Source organism: Falco peregrinus, chromosome Z (assembly GCF_023634155.1).
Source record: "Falco peregrinus isolate bFalPer1 chromosome Z, bFalPer1.pri, whole genome shotgun sequence".
In the NCBI taxonomy this organism is placed as follows: Eukaryota; Metazoa; Chordata; class Aves; order Falconiformes; family Falconidae; genus Falco; species Falco peregrinus.
Window position 1 is genome coordinate 34,371,222 of NC_073739.1, and position 19,152 is coordinate 34,390,373.

At 45.0% G+C, this 19,152-nt stretch overlaps 1 protein-coding gene across 3 annotated transcripts; it reads right to left on the reverse strand.

Moving 5' to 3' along the window:
* Positions 1-9,209: 9,209 nt before the first annotated feature.
* Positions 9,210-18,831, reverse strand: CZH5orf63 (chromosome Z C5orf63 homolog). Of its 3 annotated transcripts, none has more exons than XM_055791354.1 (5): positions 18,702-18,831; positions 17,417-17,634; positions 13,209-13,329; positions 10,421-10,477; positions 9,210-9,660 (listed from the first exon to the last, which is right to left on the reverse strand). In XM_055791354.1, exons 3-5 carry the CDS (start codon positions 13,323-13,325, stop codon positions 9,481-9,483), a joined length of 354 nt encoding a protein of 117 aa, XP_055647329.1. In that variant the 5' UTR covers positions 13,326-13,329; positions 17,417-17,634; positions 18,702-18,831; the 3' UTR covers positions 9,210-9,480. The 3 variants fall into 3 exon arrangements, with proteins under 3 accessions (XP_055647329.1, XP_055647330.1, XP_055647331.1); XM_055791355.1 differs by having other exon boundaries at positions 17,417-17,530; positions 18,702-18,825; XM_055791356.1 differs by having other exon boundaries at positions 17,417-17,492; positions 18,702-18,816.
* Positions 18,832-19,152: the final 321 nt, after the last annotated feature.

The window sequence follows — 19,152 nt, forward strand, 5'->3', positions numbered from 1 at the left end:
GGGTATTAGTACTGGGCAGTTTCATAATCCCTTATACCTGCAAAGCGCTACAGAATCCCTGGCAAGGGAAAGGGAAAGGAAGGGGTGGGGGTGGAGGCGAAGGGATAGGATGCTCCAAGGCTGGATCTCACAGAGGACTAGGGTTCGTCACAACCTCTGTAACAGAAACTGTGTTTCTTCTCCCCCCACCACCCACCTCTGGAAAGTCCTGTAGGTAATTCTGGATAAAAGAGTCTCAGAGCGCGATCACTTCAACCTGGGCATTGTTGCAAGTGGCACTGGTTTTGATTTTATTTTTTTTTTAATAACAGAGTTAAAATTAAACCTCAGCTATACTACAAAACAAAACCCAAACCCAAACAAAGAGATAAAACAGTAGTAATTCCTCTTGCACAGGTAACGCGCTCCTCCCAGAGCCGGGCATTTTTATTTGCACGTGTGCAACTACACTTACTTCACCCACCCGCGCCCCGGCCGCCCCCCCGCAGAACCCACCGAGCCGCCCAACAAAGCTCACACCGGCCGCGCGCCGCCGCCAGCCCCGCGCGCCCCACGTACGGTGCCCTCGGCTCGGCCGCCGCTGCGGGGCTCTCCGCTGCCGCCGCTCCGCTGCCGCCAACACGCGGGCAGACGCTCGGGCACAGGCCTCCTCCCGGCGGGGACGCGGCGCGCCCTGCCCGGCTGCTGCCTGCCCCGGCGCGGGCGGCGCACCGCCACGGAGGGGCTGTGGCCGTACCGCCGCGGAGGGGCTGTGGCCGTACCGCCGCGGAGGGCTGCACCGCACCGGCGGGGGCGGGCGCTGCGGACTCTGCTCGCGAAGTTCAGGGGCGCAGCCGGGCTCCGGGAGGCGGCGAGGGAGCCTCCACGGGAGGCCCGCGACGTGCGTGGGGACGCGGCGGGCCGCCGCCCCGCGGGGCCGCAGGGAGTGCTCGGCGGATCCGCGGGCAGAAACGCGAGGAGCGGCGCTCCGCGGCGGCGGGCACGGCCACACGCACCGCGCCGCCCGCCCGCCCCACGGTCACGCCGACGCCGTCCGGCACCGCCGCGCCTGCCACGCGCTCCCGGGGGGCCGCCTCCCGCCGCCGTGACCCGCCGCCGCCGCCTGCGAACGCGGGACGTTCCCCCACGGCCGCCGGGGCGCTCCCGCCGCCGCCGCCCCCCGCCGCCGCCGCCCCCCGCCGCCGCCCCCCGCCGCCGCCGCCCCCCGCCGCCGCCCCCCGCCGCCGCCCCCCGCCGCCGCCGCCCCCCGCCGCCGCCCCCCGCCGCCGCCGCCCCCCGCCGCCGCCCCCCGCCGCCGCCCCCCGCCGCCGCGCCCCCGCCGCCGACCCCCGCCGCCGCCCCCCGCCGCCGACGGCGGCCCCGCCCGCGCGCACTCGCTCACGCCCCGCCGCGCAGCGCGGAGCCGGGCGGGAGGGCGGCAGCGGGGCGGTGGCGGCGGCGGCGCGGTCCGGCCCCGGCCCCGGCCCCGGTCCCGCCGGGCAGCGCCGCCGCCCGCACGGCCCAGCCTGCCCTGGCGGCACTGGCGGGCCGGGCGGCGAGACACGGCCCCCACGGGCGCTCCCCCGGCCGTGGCCGCCCCTGCCCCGTCAGCGGGGCTGGCCCCGCGCCCAGCCGCGGTGCGCCGCCCGGAAGCCTCGGTGCTAACGGGAGCGGTGCGAGACCCCGGTCTGAGTTAAAAGGAGCGAACATGGACAAACAACTCACCGGTTTCGTGCCAGAAGTTACAACCTCAGAACACCCGCCCCTCCACTTAGAGAGAAAAAGCTCTTCTGTGCCCCGCTCCGGCTTGTGGCTGCGAACCTCGTGTTGATGGCAAGGAAAACATCCAAGTCATTGAAACTCAGTTAAAGCTGTATCTAAAATGACAGCTCCGAGTTCCTAAGGCAGTAAGGAATAACCTAAAGGAAACCTGCGGGCTCAAATTTTTATTTGCTTAATCATAGTTTATTTCATGGCCTTTCTCAAGCAACCTTGTTTACTTGGTTCAAAAATAAATGCACATTGTAGGGCTGAGGTAGCAGCCACTTTGCTGTATTTTTGTAAAACCACTCTGTTCTCTTGGTAAAATTGCAAATTAAAACACCAAGATACACTTAAATTTTGCTAGAAAGCCTAATCACATGGGTGTTTTGCCTTTGGTCTGCTTTTCCATCAGTGGAGAAAAAAACTCACCTAATCTTTGGACCTGGCTGCCTGCTCACCCGCAGTGACAGAGATGCTCTTCCAGCTGGAAACAGAAGGTGCACACAGGTGCTACCTGTGTAATAAAATAAAAGGAGAGGGCCCAGCACTGGTTGCTGGAGTCACTCTGCAAACCTTGGCAGAAGGCAGGTGAGATAAATTAAGCAGAATTATAGATCTTCAGTGGAGTTGGAATGTTAATAACATCTTACAAACATACCTGCAGTGACAACCCTTACCACCATGGAAACCTTCGTGCAATGGATGCCTCACCTCTTAAGAGTAGAAGTGTAAATATGCATCTAACCTATACACACATAAAACCTATGTGGATAAATGTGGTTTCTGACCACTTTTTTCTCTTTAAGCATCTGAATTTTGCAGTAATGTTTTTCAAGCACTTGTCTCCAACTAAACAGTCTTGTGAGAAACAAAGTTAATGAGGCTGGTTACCAGAGGATTGTCATCCCTTATCTCATAAACTTCCTTCCACTGCAGCAGTGTGACTTCTTGAAGAATCTGCTGTGATAGGCCTTCTGGATGAGAGATGTTCGATGTCATGGTCAGTACTGAACTACCCTTCTGCTGTTTCCTTAGGAGCAGCCAGCTGGCCAAAATGGATGGGGACTTCCTTCAGCACGGTTCCTCCCCCCCCCTGCCCCTCAGTGGACATGGATGGAGAGATTTCTGTCATTTTCCTGGGAGCAGATGTTCAGGAAATTTGTGGGAATGTAGAATCATAGAATCGTTTAGGTTGGAAAAGACCTTTGAGATCATCAAGACCAACCATCATGTAATAGCTGAAGAACTGGTCCCTGGGTTAAACATTCCTTGGAAGGAGTCGGAGAGGAGGGGGAGAAGGGAAGGAGAAGAACTGGACTCATACATGATTATATGGTCCAAGCTTCATCTCTTTAGGAGATAGGCTAAAAATATATGGCATATGGTAAGGCTCTGAATTAAAGCTGACAGCTTTATATTCCCTGATTGCCATACTATCTAGGTGTATTCCAGTAAGGCATGTCACATGCTGTTCTTTCATCTTCTCCCTGAGAGAAGTGGGTGGGTGTAGTTGTGGCTCATTGCAGGAAGATTTGTGCGTCTGTATGACTGGGGGCCACTTATTTCATATTCTGTGCATAGAGTTTTGATCAGCTGTATATGGTCCAGAAGGCAACTTAAAGGGAAATGTGGATGATCTGGAGCGTCCTCTACCCATGCAGTTCATTCCAGAGACAAGACAGACACTTGAGGGTATCATTTTACCCTTTAGATATCCTGGGCATATGTTATGTATCACCTGAAGATGAAGACCGAGAAATAGAATTTGATCTGAAATGCTATGAGAAGTGAGGGCAGAGAACAGAGGGTGGTTTTATTGTTCTTACTATGCCTTTGCCAAGCACAAGTTAGTATTCAGTTTGAGTTCCCAAACTGCTGAAATTTTCCATTTCAGGTGTGTCTCACAGCTCCAGCCCTGCCCTGCAAGAGTTCAGGTTTGGGTATCCAAGGTCAAGCAACTTCACAAGAACGGAATGGAGCCTTCTTGCCAGCAGGACATGGTAGGAAACAGACATGATATTGGTACAGTACAAAGCAAAGCTGTCTGGAAAGTGATGCTGTCACTGAGCAAAAAAATGACCTGTGATTTTCAGACACTTGCACTTGTGAATTTGTTTACTTCCATGTGTTGCTGCACTCACAGTTAATCCAGGTGGCCATGTGATTAAAGACGAATGCATGCACAAGACTGAAACAGAGTTTAATACTTACAGAATTGGCTAAGCCTACGCGTTGATTTTTGTGTTACTTTGGGGAGTAAGGTGCTAATAAGAGGTAAAAAGAGAACCATGCCTTACAGAAAGAGCTTACTTCAAGAGCTAGGGAGGGAATCTGAGGCTATGTCTCACAGGCCATTTGGACGGGAAGACACTGTGCTAGGAGTCCTATGCTTAAAGAAATGAGACAATTCCTTCTATGTACTGTGTGTTATTTAAAAGACACAAATAAAGACCCGGAGAAGCAGAACACATAAGCAAGTAAGCCTGGTGTGTATTTGTTATTTATGGTTACTGAAAGGAGATGGAACACTGTGTATGTGCTTTTTAATTGTCCAGAAACAGGAAATAAGTTCATCTTGTGTTCAAGCTTTTTTTATATTACAGGGAGAGTATATTGTGGAGCTTTGCACTCCTGCCAGCATTCACTGTCAAGGAGTAAATTGCCAGTTTTCACGAAGTCACTTATGCCTCTGTAAATATATATTCAGCAGGGGCATATGCCTTCTTGTTTTAGGGTTATACTTCTGACACATTTGGTTAGAGAGATGCATGTGCTGGGACCCTGCTGCATTTATTATATTCAAAAAGAAGAAAAATTCCTCCAATTTACATATGATACATTTTTTCTTGGTTTTGGAAAATGAAGGTGGCAGACCTACTAGTCATGTTAAGTCACCCAAACACTTGTTCTATCTCCCCACGTCAAAGGAAATGGAAAGTAGTTAACTATTTGAGGTAAAATTCTGGTCCCAATGAGATTAGTAAATTATTTTGCCTATAGAATCACAAATTCACATGATTTTTTAGGACTGATAATGGCAGAAAAATGGAAGATGCTGCTGAAACACTTCTCTGTCTGATCTGCTACTCAGAATATGTGAACTCTTAGTGTTCACATATGGAGATAGTCACTGAATGCCTTATTCTACTGCGCAGGGCTGCTGGCTTTGGAAGAGAAGGCGACCTCCTGGAGTTTTTTATGGCAGTATTTTGTATTCCTCAGAGAAGGTAATAGAGATAAGATCTTCAGTAACCTTGACACCACCTAATTTTGTAAGGAGAAAGCAGCATCTATGGTCCAAAATGAACAGTCACGCTCTTGCTCATCACCTTGTCCTGTGGTGCTTTTATCTGGAAATGATTATAGCACAGCTCCTTCTTTGAGGTGTGCCACCAACACTCCATATTGACATGTTTCTACTTCCTATCTTTGTGTTCAAACTAATGAGAACAGGGCTTCCACTCCCTTAAAACAGTAGATCAGTACATCTCAGATACTGCTAGAAGGTTTTGGCAGTGTATACCATGTTTTGGCTTTGGAAGGACAACGTGGTATTTGGAGAGGAATGGCTGGCAGTCATCTTTCCATACCATAGAACACTAACCCTGGAGTCCAGGCTTGTTGCTTGCAACATGGGTCTACAATGACCTTTCTTACACACCTGAATCTGCTACTTGTGTTTGTTGGCAGGTAAAATAGATCGAGGCATGCACAATGCAGTGTTGTGTTTGACTGTACACCAGAAGAAGAGTTGGAAGAAGCAGTCACCCCTTCTCTGTACATTATATGCAACTAACACCCACAGCCAGAGCTAAGGGAAAACCTCCATCTCACTGATAAAGGCTATGCCATAGATAGAAGCTATTATAAAAATCCTGTTATCATTCACTTTACAAAACAAAGGGGGAGTGGGGGCAAAAATCTGGCACTGGCTATCGAAGAAAGCCTCCACAGTCTGAGTGAATAAAGAAAAAGGAATTCATCATCTCCTGCATGATTAAGAAGTTTGCTTTTAGCTTCCATTTTTTTTTCTTCCCAAAACTGGCCTTATTAAAAATAAAACAAAGGCAAATTGCTCTGATGGCTATTCCAGCCTCTGTCAGTGATGTATATTGGGAAATGGAGCAAGTCCATGTGACCTCTGTCCTCCATAGCTTTGAGATAATAATGGTATATTTTGGAAGAAGTCCTTGAACTATGGGTGACAAGTGCTGTATGCCAGCTCTCTCATTACAAAAACTTACTATGGAAAAACTTGGGCCTTCTGAAACCATCTCAGGCTATTGAAGGAAAGAAAATGGCACTTGCTCATACAGAGGTAATTCAGGTGTGTTATTTAACAGTAGCTTCTGGTACACTTACAAATTCGACTGTAGCATCATGAATTGCAGAAGGTATAGAAGTTTTATGTCTCTAAGGTCCTGTTCTTCTATCAGTGGTGATGAAAAGCACTGTTGATAGCACAAAGCTATGCGGCAACATACAATTCAAGAAGTATCTTGCTATTTCAAGTTTTGTCCTTTTTTTTTTTCTTTTTTTTTTCCCCTCATGTTGGGGAAAGCATCACACTTCACATTCGCCAGGTTATTCAAGTTCAGTCACTTACTCCTGAGAAACTTCAGCTTCTTTTTTTGTGTCTCAGCTTACTCTTCCTCTACAGTGTAAATGACCACATCAGGGTAAAGCAGCAGGCTCTAAAGGTAAAGTAAAGCTACAAAAACAATATACTGGTTACTTAACAACACGATGAGTGTTTTCCTTTAGAAGCATCAGTAGGCTGTGATTTTGGATTTGGATCATTTACAGAATTGGTGAAGAAAAGCCTTAAACAGATTTAAGGAGATGCTTAAACTTCTAAGCTTCTCTTTAGCTCTTGCAAATGTAGTAAATCCATTGTTTGATGGCACTCTCTTTCCGCAGACCTCCTTAAAGAAGGTGACATGTGGTGAAATGGAAGTTTTTGAAGTCCTATAAATCACAGGGTATAGTTTGATGATGCGGCTAAACTTACCTAAAGCTCTCTGCTGTAAAAAGGGCACAGCTCTCCCTCCTGGAGCTCTTGGATGCTATCAGATCCCTTCCTGAGTGGACTCATGTTGCTTGAACTGCAAGGCAGATTTAATTTCTCACCCCCACTGCCCAGAAATCTTTTATCTTGTGGAACTGAGCTGGAAATGATCTGTCAAATGCTAAAGACACTGTAGGATGAGAACATATAGGAACTGACCATAGCAGATCAGCTGCCACCTTATTGAACCATACTCCAAAACCTGAACTCCGTAACAAATCCTAGTGAATTTCAGTTTACTGCTGTCTAACTGGGTAGCTGGTGTGTCTGGATTCTCCCCCCTGCAAAAACATATCTGGTAAGCGTCCTTGTTTTCTGAAATTCCTGGTGATGACAGAAGATTGAATACTGTCATTGTAGAAAGAACAGAAATGCATCAGGTAGGTATTAGTTTCTGTGTTGAGATCTATTAAGTAGATAAAAAATACCAACAAGTTTCTCTAGCGCTTATTACAGACTATTCTACTCAAATAGCTGACTTTTCCTTAATCTTTCTTCTCTTCCTGAAAATATATTTAACTTAGGCATTGTCTGCCTACTTCACATCCCTTCGTTGCCAATAATGCATTAACAGAACTGCAGTAACCCTTGATAAAAAGGTATTGTCATATGATACATGCAGACAGAACTGAAATGTGATTCCTTTCTGTCAGAAAGTGTAACAACGGGACTCAGTTACAACAGAACTCTGAGCACTGTGATCCCCTACCAGTGATACATGTTTTCTCTGTTCACTGGATTTATGACAGAGAATGAGGTCACAAGCATCCCTAAGGAGGGCAAAACACCACGTATGACCAAGGATTTTTTAAGAACATAACTGAACTCTAAGGGAAAAGTCCAATATCTTTGGCCAGGAAATTTTTAAAGACACGCTTAACATTTCTCACTTTCATTTTATACTATGAAAGTAGTAGCACTCAGAAAGACATGTTTGGAGTTAATAAATGCCATTTTCATTACCAACTTGGTTCTTTTGGCTCAATTATCATTCACTATTTTTTCTTGTTTCTGGCAGTAACTCAAGTACTAAGGAGAACAACACTTGCTTGAGTAGATAAAACAACCTTAAGTACAACATATGTACATCCCATTAGAAGAAAAATAAACTATTCAGTGTTCATGTGTTTGTGACAGCTGTACCAGATTGTGGTAATTGTTCTATAGATATGACTCTTTTTCAGTGAGTGTGCTGTCTTTAATCAATCACCCTTTTAATTTACAGTAAATGCCCTGTTTCTTGTCTGTTTCAAATGAACATTTCAGCTAGTCTTACAGACTTCTTCAAAGAAGTCTCTTACAGACCTACAGCTTACACATAGTAACAATCTTAAACACCATGGTGGGTTGACCCTGGCTGGACACCAGGTGCCCATCGAGGTTGCTCCCTCACTGCACCTTCTCAGCTGGACAGGCAAGAGAAAATAAATAAAATAATAAATAAAATAATAAATTAAAAAAATAAATAAAATAATAAAAGTCCTGTGGGTCGGGAGAGATCAGTTCCTGTCACGGACAAAACAGACTCAGCTTGGAAAAACTACCATTCAAATCAGAGTAGGATAATGAGAAACTAAAACAAAAAAAACCCACCCCAATTTAAAAACACCTTCTTCCCACCCTTCCTCCCAGGCTCAGCTGCACTCCCGACTTCTCTGCCTTCTCTCCCCCAGCAACGCAGGGCGACAGGGACTGGAGATTGTGATCAGTTCCATATTGTCTCTACTGCTCCTTCCTCCTCAGGGGGAGGACTCCTCACACTCCTCCCATGCTCCAGGATCCTTCCCACAGGAGGCAGTCCTGCACAAACTTCCTCAACATGAGTCCCTCCCACAGGCTACAGTTCTTCACAAACTGCTCCAGCGTGGGTCCCTTCCATGGGGTACAGCGCTTCACAAACAGACTGCTCCAGCGTGGGTCCTCCACAGAGCCACAAGTCCTGCCAGGAGCCTGCTCCATCGTGGGCTTCCCGTGGGGTCACAGTCTCCTTTGGGCATCCACCTACTCCAGTGTGGGGTCTTCCACGAGCTGTGGGCGGCCATCTGCTGCACCGTGGACCTCACTGGGTTGCAGGGGATTCTCTGCTCCAGCAGCTGGAGCACCTTCTCCCCCTCCTTCTTCACTGACCTTGGTGTCTGCAGAGCTGTTCCTCTCACATATTCTCACTTCTCTCTCAGCTGCAGCTGCCCAGGTTTTTTCTCCCTTCTGAAATATGTTATCAGAGCGGCATGCCACAGTCGCTGGTGGGCTCGGCCTTGGCCAGCGGCAGGTCTGTTCTGGAGCCAGCTGGCACTGGCTCTGTCAGACACATGGGAAGCTTCAAGCAGCTTCTCACAGAAGCCACCCCTGTAGCTCACCCACTACCAGCACCCTGCCCTACAAATCCAATACAAACACATTTCACTTTATCTGCCGTGATGGAGCAGCATTTATTCTGTCAATAAAAAGCCAGCCTAGGATAGCAGCAAATGAATGGAACAGAAGATATTGCTACAGGTACAGCTGGGCTGGATGATTAATACAAAATAGAATACAAGTCACTCAAGTTTTTTATTACACTGGTACTATATGTTCTAAGAAATGTAAGGCCATATAACAAATACTGCTTTTTCACACAATTTATGTTTGCACAGTCCTTTCAGATACACACCAGAGCAGCTGAATTTTCTTCACTGGTTTCCATCATTTTGCAACTCCAGCTTCATAAGCTGGTCCTCAAACTTTTGAATGTCTACTTGATGCTTCATCAGGAACTTCCCATTTAAATGAAAAACAGGTATGTCGTATTTATATTCATCAAACCATGCTGAGTTCTCTGGAAGGGTAATATCCACTTCTTGCAAGATAAACTGTGACGGAAAATAAGTATGTTAGTAGCTACTGGACACTGAAAAACCATACCTGCTTGTCTTTTGATCAATATTTTTTTTCAGAAATACAAGGGTTGTTTATTGGTGTTTTTACATTTATTCTTCCATGTTGTAGACAACTGCCCATTTTGTGGATACAAAAGGCACATAGCCACAATCCTTGGCTGCATATCTGAAAAGGACTCCCTACCTAGTCCAGAACAACACTCCTCATCCTCTGTGCAGAACCACCCCCCTGTGAGCACCACCAACAAATATGCCTCTGGCAACACAACAGTTGCCTGTTGGGCAGCATAGTGCAACCCTCTTAATGGTCTGTTAAGTTTCTTCCTTCAAGAAAGCGATCAAAACCCACCTGAAGAATGGCAATCACCTATAGTTTAAATATTTGAAGTCCCACTCACTAACATCCTTCCCAAATGATATCATTGCCTGCTTCATAACAGTTGTAAATTCCTCTATCAGAAAAGGCAATAGTATTTACAAAAGCGGAGATTTTAAAAATAGTTGTGACAAAGTGTATATTGGTTTAGTTTGCCTATACTTGTGAGTAGCGTTGTCACAGAATGGTTTTGGATAATGAGTTTTAGGGAAATCAGTGCTGAAATTGTCTTGATGAGGTCACCCAAGAAATAATAACAGATGCAAATAAATCCAAGCCATTTTCTTTTACAAAGAAAGAATCCTGATTAACTGTCCTTTATATACAGAAAATACATACAGTATTGTAATACATTACCCTTCTCTTATATGGCTCAAGCACCTCTTTTGCTTCATCACATAGAGGGCATGGTTTCTAAAAGAAAATATTCAGACCAACTTAAAGCATGCAGTAAAACACAAAGATCATTTGTACCATAAAGTAACGTACTCAGACTGGAGTGATCACTACTATAAATGTGGGTTCCCTCCCCCATACCACCCTGTCTTACTGCTTTCTAAATCATTATCAGTGCAGCATGGTTGAGAAGAAAATAAATTATTCAGTCACAGAATTTAATTATTTCTCACTTGCTTTTATTTTTCTCATGATACAAATTAACAGTTTTCAACAGCTCTTCCAAAGGCTGATTCAAGGGCATGATTTGGAAGGACATTTACTGACCCCTTCTTTTGGTCAGCAACAATGACTATCCAAAGCATTGCCATCACTAGCTGAAAACAACTGCAGGTACCACTCTGACAGAAGAATGTCCCTTGGCAGAAGGTGAATGAGGAAGTCGCATGAGTAATTTCTAATCTGTTTCAGACTGAGTCACTTGGGTCAGTTCATATAGCAAAAGAAGGTGATTTAAGACAATCTGGCTGACTTTGCCTGAAAGGAATTAATCATGATTCTCCAACCTGCAGAGCTGGGAGGACAGTAAACTCCAGCAGGGAGATCTAGCAAACAGCTGCATTGTTTTGACCAGTGACGGAGTCAAAGAAAACCTCTCATTTTGAAAACTCCCTGATCTTCCACTATAGTTATGCAGCTGACTTCTGCTGATCACACATCATGATCATTAGAGCAGTTCATACCTGACAAGGTGACTCACATGAAAGTGTGTTGCTTCAGTGTTTGTAATGGCACAATTTATCCTGTAATTCATGTAGCAAAGCATACAGTGGTGAAGGTGATGGCTCTGTCATTCTCCTATGAAGTACCTCTCACAGCTGGAAAAGACCTCCTCTCCCTCCCACTTAAGTCTTCCTAAGTCTTGTTTAAACATGGAATCAATCTGAAACAGCTACTTCTTATCTCCTTCGCGTGAATTAATTTGGATTAAATACTCTACTTTTAATTCACATCTAATCTAAATTGTCTTTCCCATACAGACAAGTCCTTGTGCTCTGAAAACCTGTGTAAGATGTTAAATATCAACAGTGCTGCATTCTTACTAGTTCTTGTTGCTTTTGGAGGGACTGATATACCTCATACTGGTGACTGAAAGGAACGTCCCAGAATCCTGCACATCAGTTTTGTAACGTGCCAAGCTCCTTACAGTTAAAGCAGGATATAATCAGTTCCACTAGGGCTGTAGAGAGCCTTCTAACGTAGCAGTCACATAAAGCATTCGACAAACTAAGCTGACTCTTAGCAAAGAATATGTTTCTATTGCTCTGATGGCAAGATTAAGCACTATGTAGTACTAATAACATTGGAACTGGTTTAAAATCAGATAGTGAACCATTTCAACTATCAGTGAAATCTGTTTAATAATAAATAAATACTTAAAAATAGACAGTCCATTTATATTAGTACATATTCTTCAGTAGAACAGTGCAATAGTAGGTCTCTGCCATCACTTTTTTTTTTGTTAATTTGTAATTTTTATGTTTTTTTTTAAAAAATTTATGTTAATTTGTAATAGGGCTGCCTGGATAAAGCTGTCCTGGACAACCTTCTCTCTCATATATGTATTACAGTGGCAAAAAGGATTCCTACTGCTGAGGTAGTAAAAAATCCCTTCCCAAACTGACATATGCTGTGCTGATAGCTAGATCTGTTAGACAATACACATGTGGAAGGGACAGTTTCATTTCTACAGATAACTGCCATTTGTGCTGCATACTTAGACTGCAGGTTTGTGGTCATTTTAAGCTGGCAATGATGCTGAAAGAAGCAGATCCATCTTCCTGTCACTGCTTCTTTTGTGCTGCCATAAGTAATCAAACAGCTAATCAAACAGCTGCACAGCAAGGCTAGACAGGACAAGTGATCTGAGTTAACAGTAACCTTGCAAAAAAGATATTTTTTTTTAACTTGGAGCAGCTGTTGCATGAATGTTTGCATTGGCATAAAAGGAGTCTGCCAGGGGAAAACCATTTGGCAGTGCTAGCTTCTGCTGGCTGCAGAAGTCATAGCTCCCTCCTGCCTTCTCTTTTCTCCTTATTCTTAAGAACAGGGATGAGGGAAAAAGGAGTTAATTGGAATAAGAGTGGGTTAGATTATTTTAAAGTAGATTTTGCTTTGCAATTGCCAGTGGTATCAGACATCAAAAACATTTTAAGTTAAAAACACATTCAACAATAGCCCACTTTGGAGAACTACTTGAACTCTATCAGAACTTGAACGCTATTAGAAAAATTGATTTCATACAGTGTCTTAACTAGTTAGAAATTTTAAGACACAAAAGTAATACAAGTAACTTTTTTCCAATTATTAACCCAAAGGTAAGCTCATTATTTCCTACCTTATCACATTTGGATTATGAATGAGTTGATGCTGAATCAGGCAGGAGAGCGAGCTGTGGCAGCTTGCACTGCTCTGATTAATAAACAGATGGTGAGCTTTTATTTGTAAACGGACTGTAGTGTCACTGAGACACAACTACGCTGAAATCTTCTTGTTGGTTGTAACTACTGGCTTGCTACACTAAGAGTATGACTGTGCTATAAAGCCTGGTGTAAAAGACACCCCCAGGGCAAACTGCACAATACTATAAAAGTTTGAAGTGGACAAAAAGCAAAGACAAGGCATTTCATCAGGAATCCACTGATAAATATGCAGTCTTGCCTAGCTTTATTCTGTAAACAACTTTTACCTTGGTGAATAAAGTCAGCACTGGCTTATTTGTGCTGGCTGAACAGAGTTGTCTCCCCAGTGGACTGGATAAATGACTTGCTAGTTGCAATGTTCTGCTCAGAAAACACAGCACCATTGTCCTGTTAAGGAAAAAAGAAAATGTTCAATTGTTTTGTGGCAATCCATAGCTCATGAAATTTAATGTTAAGATAAATATGATACTTCAAACGCAGTTCTAAAATACACACAATCAAACCATTTTCTCAGGATTTTTATGTTCACGGTACCAACATATTAATCAGAAAAATGGTTTACTATGCAGCAGGCCAGAAACACTGCATAGCTCAAAAAGTGTAGTTCAATTTAGAAAAAACCACCAATGCTACCTTGCTTAAATGCCTCTTTTAAATTTCTTAACAAAAATGCTGACATAAATGCATTCCACTGTTTCAACTGCATAGATGCCTGTAAAAATTACATGATATTAACAAAATGCAAAGTGCTGTGCTTTGAACATCCGTAATCTTGCTGCACTGCTTGACATATTCTACTTACTCAAATTATTCCATGAAAAAACTGATCTGTACCTAATCAGAAGATGAATACAATGCTTTTTGCTAGTGAATAAAAAGCTGCAGCAAAGGCAATTTAACTTGGTAATATTAAAAGCACATGCATTACCCTGAGGCCTTCCTGCAACATAAAATTTAATTAATTAAAGATGTTGATGGATTTGTGATTTCTTTGGGAGAGTTTAAGTAAATTTAGTGTTGTTGAGGGATGCCACACTGGAGCCCTGAAGGCACCTATTCATAATAACACTAACAACAGTGCTTTCTCCAAACTCGTGTCTTAATGGGACCTTTACAAGGCATTTTAGGACTGAAAGCAAAAACCAGAGCAAAAGGGAGTCTGCATAGAGACTACTGGCAGATGCGACACTTGACATCAGAATTTACACCCCGGAAATCAAGTCCTTTTACAGATGCCAAACTGCTTCTGTACCGTATCTGTTCAGGCATGACTTACCCGTAGTTCTAACTACAGCTAACCACAAACACGCAATGTAATGGCACAAGTTCAAACAACTTAAGTGCAAGCAGGACTACATTGTGACTGACAATCACGTTTTAGGATGTTCAGTAAAAAGGAGCCTAGTGCATTTACAGAACCTCTCAGTACTAATATTACACAGTTTTAAGAAAGACAGTTTAGCTAGCATAACTGCTAAGGAAGGACAAAATATTGCAGTGGACTCTAAAATTAAGGGTGCTTAATTGTTATGTTTCTAAGCAACAACCACAAGGAAAATCACATGGGTGACATGACACTGCTTCACCAGCCTTATTGCAGTGTCAAAGACACCTTTTTTCCCCAAAGGACCCTGGTAAGGGTAACTTGCCATATTTCTAGAAGAAGCTTCAACAGAGAAAATACAAAGAAAAAGTACTACCCTTCGAAAATTATAGTCTGAATTATCAAATTTCAGATGCTAGGAAATAATTATTTTCTTTTTCAATTTGTTTGACCATGTAAAAATAAAGTTGTCTAAACCAGAGTATTCTGCAATGAATGGGATTTCTGTTTACTGTTTAGTTTGGAACAGAAAGGGTTCTTCATCTGGATGTGTCAGGCTTGATACTAGTAAAAGTCAGCTGCAGGGCAGAGTGGTATGCTTGCTGTTAGTGCAAAGTTGCTGGTGACCGGCACAGCACACACTGCCATTGGTCATAGACCTTGGAAGTTACTGCTGTTGTTTTACTTAGCCAGGTCGAAATCTGATTGTCTGGGATTTTACACAATAAGTGCAAAAATAAGCTTGGAACCTTTTGGAAAAATGCAAATCTGGATGCCAGTAAATAGCCTCAGTCTCAGTCATACTTGGAGATTTTTACATCCACAGGAAATAGGTGCCCGGAATGGATGTGATCTTGGCATTAAAAAAAAAAAGAAAATAAAAAAATCACAACATGTCAGCTTACTCACATGCATGATAAAAATGTCAAAACAAATAATTTGCATTCTTGCAAGTTTTTAAATGAATACTTTTGTTGCCAGCCTAGCAAGCCAAATTTTGTGCCTTAAAAACAAGGAAAGCACTCCCAAAATGTTCTGTTAACAGTGGAATTAATAAAGCCTAGATTTCCATGTACCTTATTCCCCCATTAATACATGTATGTGTATAAAATGTCTCTGGTTCACTCTTTATGCCTCCTTTTTTGATCCCTCCACCCTCTGGTAAATTTGAGTCCAGTGGACAATTCCTAACAAAACATCAACTGAAGGGGCACAAGCAAGGCAGTATCAGTAGCTAAGCTTCAAGATCTCACAAAAAGAAAGAAGCTAACACAGTGTCTTACTTCTTTAAAAATTTTAAAGACTTACAAGCAATAATGTCTTTGGAATTCAGGAGCAAATCTTCATTGCTGTGTACTACTACTGAAGCAAGAGGAAGTTGTTTCCAGAGTTAGCATAAGACTGCCTGAATGTTTTTATAAATAAGCTAAGAAAAACAGAATCCTGGCTGCCAATATAATCACCTATGTAGAATGATGCTAAGGCCATACTGTAATGCCAGTTACAAAAAGACTCAAAGGAGTAAACCTAATTCATAAAATGATACCACTCTCCATCCAGGCCCCTGTTATGCTCTGCTATTTCATCAGCAAAAAGGAGTCTGACACTTCTAACCTTGAGGGAGGGCAAGATTCTGTCAGATGGCATCATGTTCCCACTGTATAGATGATACAGCTTGACCTCCCTATGTTTCTGAAGCCCACAGCTGCCAGACAGCATCATTAGGAAGGCCAGCAGTCAGACCTGCTGCATCTAATCTGGGTTAAAAAACGGTGCAACTCCAGCCTCACAGAATTGCAACTATGGCTCTGCCCCCGTAAGATGAAGTAAAAACATCATGCATAAAACCAAATAGCAGGGGTTTTGCACAGACACTGAAGGGTTCTAATATTGTGAAGGGTTAAGTATAGTTGCTTGTGATCAGGAGCTGATGAAAGTGAATATCCAATCACTCATCAGGCAAATCTAGTGCAGCAGCTCAATCTGTCTGAACAGCATCCCAGAGCCACATGGGTGTTTAGTGTGTGCATACTACCATCGTGTGAACAAGCAGGTTCCCAATACTGGCCTGCACTAAGCTGAGCAACATTGCTGGAATGCAGAGCTCCAGTGTCAGAGGTCATTTCCATGCTGGTTTCATCACTGACAAAGAGGAAGGAAAGTGTCTCACAGATATGCTAAGGTGTTCACATCCTGCTCATATCTGTAGCAGATCTGTCTTTTGTTATGGAGGAACTAAAATGCTAAAAGCATAGACAAAATCTTTCAGCATGATTATTCTAGAGCTCTCTTTAGCCTACCGCCAAGTAATTATAAAGATTTGTTTGAGGAAAAAAATTAATATGCAGATGTAAAGAAGGATGCTTGCAAACTTCAGAACTTTCCCTCCCCTATACTACAATGCCACAAAATTATTTAACAAATGATGCGTCCAAGTCTGGACTTGGCCCATGCTGTACTTCGCAAAGCCAAACTGGACTCATTTCCTGTTAACAGAATTTCCATCACCTAATAAATTCTTATCTGCTGCAAAAATAAAATGTGACACTAAAACTAACCATGACTTAGATGAGATAATTATCTATATAAACCTTATCCTGGCATCAATCAAGGAAAGGCAAGCATGGCTGTCTTTTTCACTAACAATCTAACTTTTAATGATGCTATATACTCTTAAACCTTAGCTTCAAGTCACCAACATACTCTTGCTCTGTGGTTCTCAATGTTTTACAGGCATAATTATCGATATATTTATGTCTTGTTTCCCATGGATTTGTATACATATACACAAGAATGAAATTATTATGAACTTGCAGGCATCTGTCTGTATACACTTTGCATTAATGGAGTATTTCATTTTGGAAGCCTAACCTGGGTTTGACCGAATAAATGGATTTGTCTGGACAAATCACACCTCTTTTTGCAAGATAACAATAACACATCAGAAACATGGGAAATGTTACATTGAAAATGTCCTAGAGGTATTCAGCTCTTTGTCCTCAAGAAACTTTGTAAGTGTGTATTAAACTGACTCCTACTCTCCATTTAATCCTCATTCTAGCATGACAAAAGGCGTATCAATGGAAAGCAAATGGGGACAGTAAGCGGGTGCAAATGTAAGAGCCTGCTGTTATCAGTTTGATTACTTACCAGGGAAATGCTGAACAACAAAATACGGTGCCACAGCAAGAGACGGAGGAGCACAAGTGAGTAGGGACACCAAGTCCTGTAGTCGAGATCCACACAAAGCTTTTACATCAGCAGCTTTTCAGAGGAGGCATGCAAAATACAGGAAAATCTTGAACTTCTTTTTGCAAATGTACATAATTCTAAAGGTCTTTAAGGAAGAATCAGGTTTTTACATCAACCTAAAATTCAAAAACATCAATAGTATCACTTGGTTCCATGAGGTGATGTTATATAATAATCAATGCATATTTCTACACATTTTCTCCTCCAAACTACAGTAATCTGGGGTAAATGCCACAAACTCATTGCATTCCACCCCCAAAAAAGACGAAAAGTACAATTTCACCCTAATATTAAAAAAATTTTGCTTTGTGATGCCTCTAGAGGTGTCCATTCTAGACTCTGGTCCAAGGCATATGCTCCAAGTTTCAGTTTTGATTTAAAGAATCAGTCATCAACACGCGAGCTGAAGATATCTTTATTCGGCAGCGCTGGGTGCATGGGGGATCACTCCACCAAAGTCATGCACACCGAGGGGCCTTTTCAGTCCCTTCTTTATACAGGCTACTCATACTTCATTCATTCATTCAGTTTGATCATTCATCATTCAGTTTGAAAAACAATCAGTAGGTTGCTGTAATGGCCACGAGACCACTCCTGGAGACTAAGGAACTTGCATAGACAATGGACCATTATCACAAAGTAAAATGATAATAGAGTTTAAAAGCCTGTTTAAAACACTTCCATTTGCAAACTCCTCAGCTAAATGACCCTTTGGCCCCCCCCGCGCCCGGGCCGAGCCAAAAACCGGTCAAAGCGTATCCCGCGGTCTCCCGCTCCCTCCCGTGACAGCGTGCCCGTCGCTGGCCATGGGCTTGCCTGTAACAGCAGCGCCCTCTACAGACAGGTGGGTCAGAGCCCACCGCAACACCAGCGAGCGCCGGGGGCTCGCCCGCGCCGGCTGCCCGGGGCGCAGCCTGCAGCGCGGCGGCCCGCTCGCCCCCGCCCGGCCTCAGCCCTCCGCGGCGGCCGCCTCGGGTCCGGTGCGGGCGGGGGACCCGTCCCCGGCCTGCCGCACGGCCCGCACCGCCAGCACCGGGAAGGCCCCTGCGGCGGCGGTCCGGGCCCCGCGGCCTGGCGCGGCGCTCGGCACCAGGCGGCGTTAGGCCGGGCGGGCCGCGGGCGCGGACGGGGCGCTGCGCGCCGGGCTGGGCTTGCGGCAAGGGCCGGGGCTGCGGGCACCCACCTGGCGGCGGCGGCCTGCCGCCTCCGTCCGTCCCCCGGCACACTCCGAGGGGTGGCGGGCGAGGCCCTGCCGCGAAGGACGCGCTGCCTGGCGGGGCCGGCCTGGCGGGGGGCGGTGCCCTCCGCTCCTTCGGCGCCCCGCGCTGATAGGCCCGTCGGTCGGTCGGCCGCCCTTCGCCTCCGCCCCGCCCCGCCCCTCGCCTGGGGCCTCTCGCGAGCTCCCAGCTCCCGCGGCGCCTCCGTCTCCCCGAGCGCGCCTCCTGGTACGACACAGCCCCGCTCAGGCCCTGCCGGCGGGGGGCGCTGCTCTGACTCCCGCCCACGTTCTCCCCGGGCCGCGGCATCCCTGCGGCCGGCGCTGCCCAGCGTGCCAGGGGCTGAGAGCGCAGCCGGGGCCGGACGCCCTTCTTTCCTGCGGCACAGGGTTTTTGGCTTGCAGTATCAGCCCTGCG

Coding starts and splice junctions, on each gene's coding strand:
- CZH5orf63 (XM_055791354.1), bottom strand. CDS start 13,325: ATGGTGCTGTGTTTTCTGAGCAGAACATTGCAACTAGCAAGTCATTTA. Junction 10,478..13,208: donor TGCTGACTTTATTCACCAAG/GTAAAAGTTGTT, acceptor ATTTTCTTTTAG/AAACCATGCCCTCTATGTGA. Junction 9,661..10,420: donor TTGAGCCATATAAGAGAAGG/GTAATGTATTAC, acceptor TTTCCGTCACAG/TTTATCTTGCAAGAAGTGGA.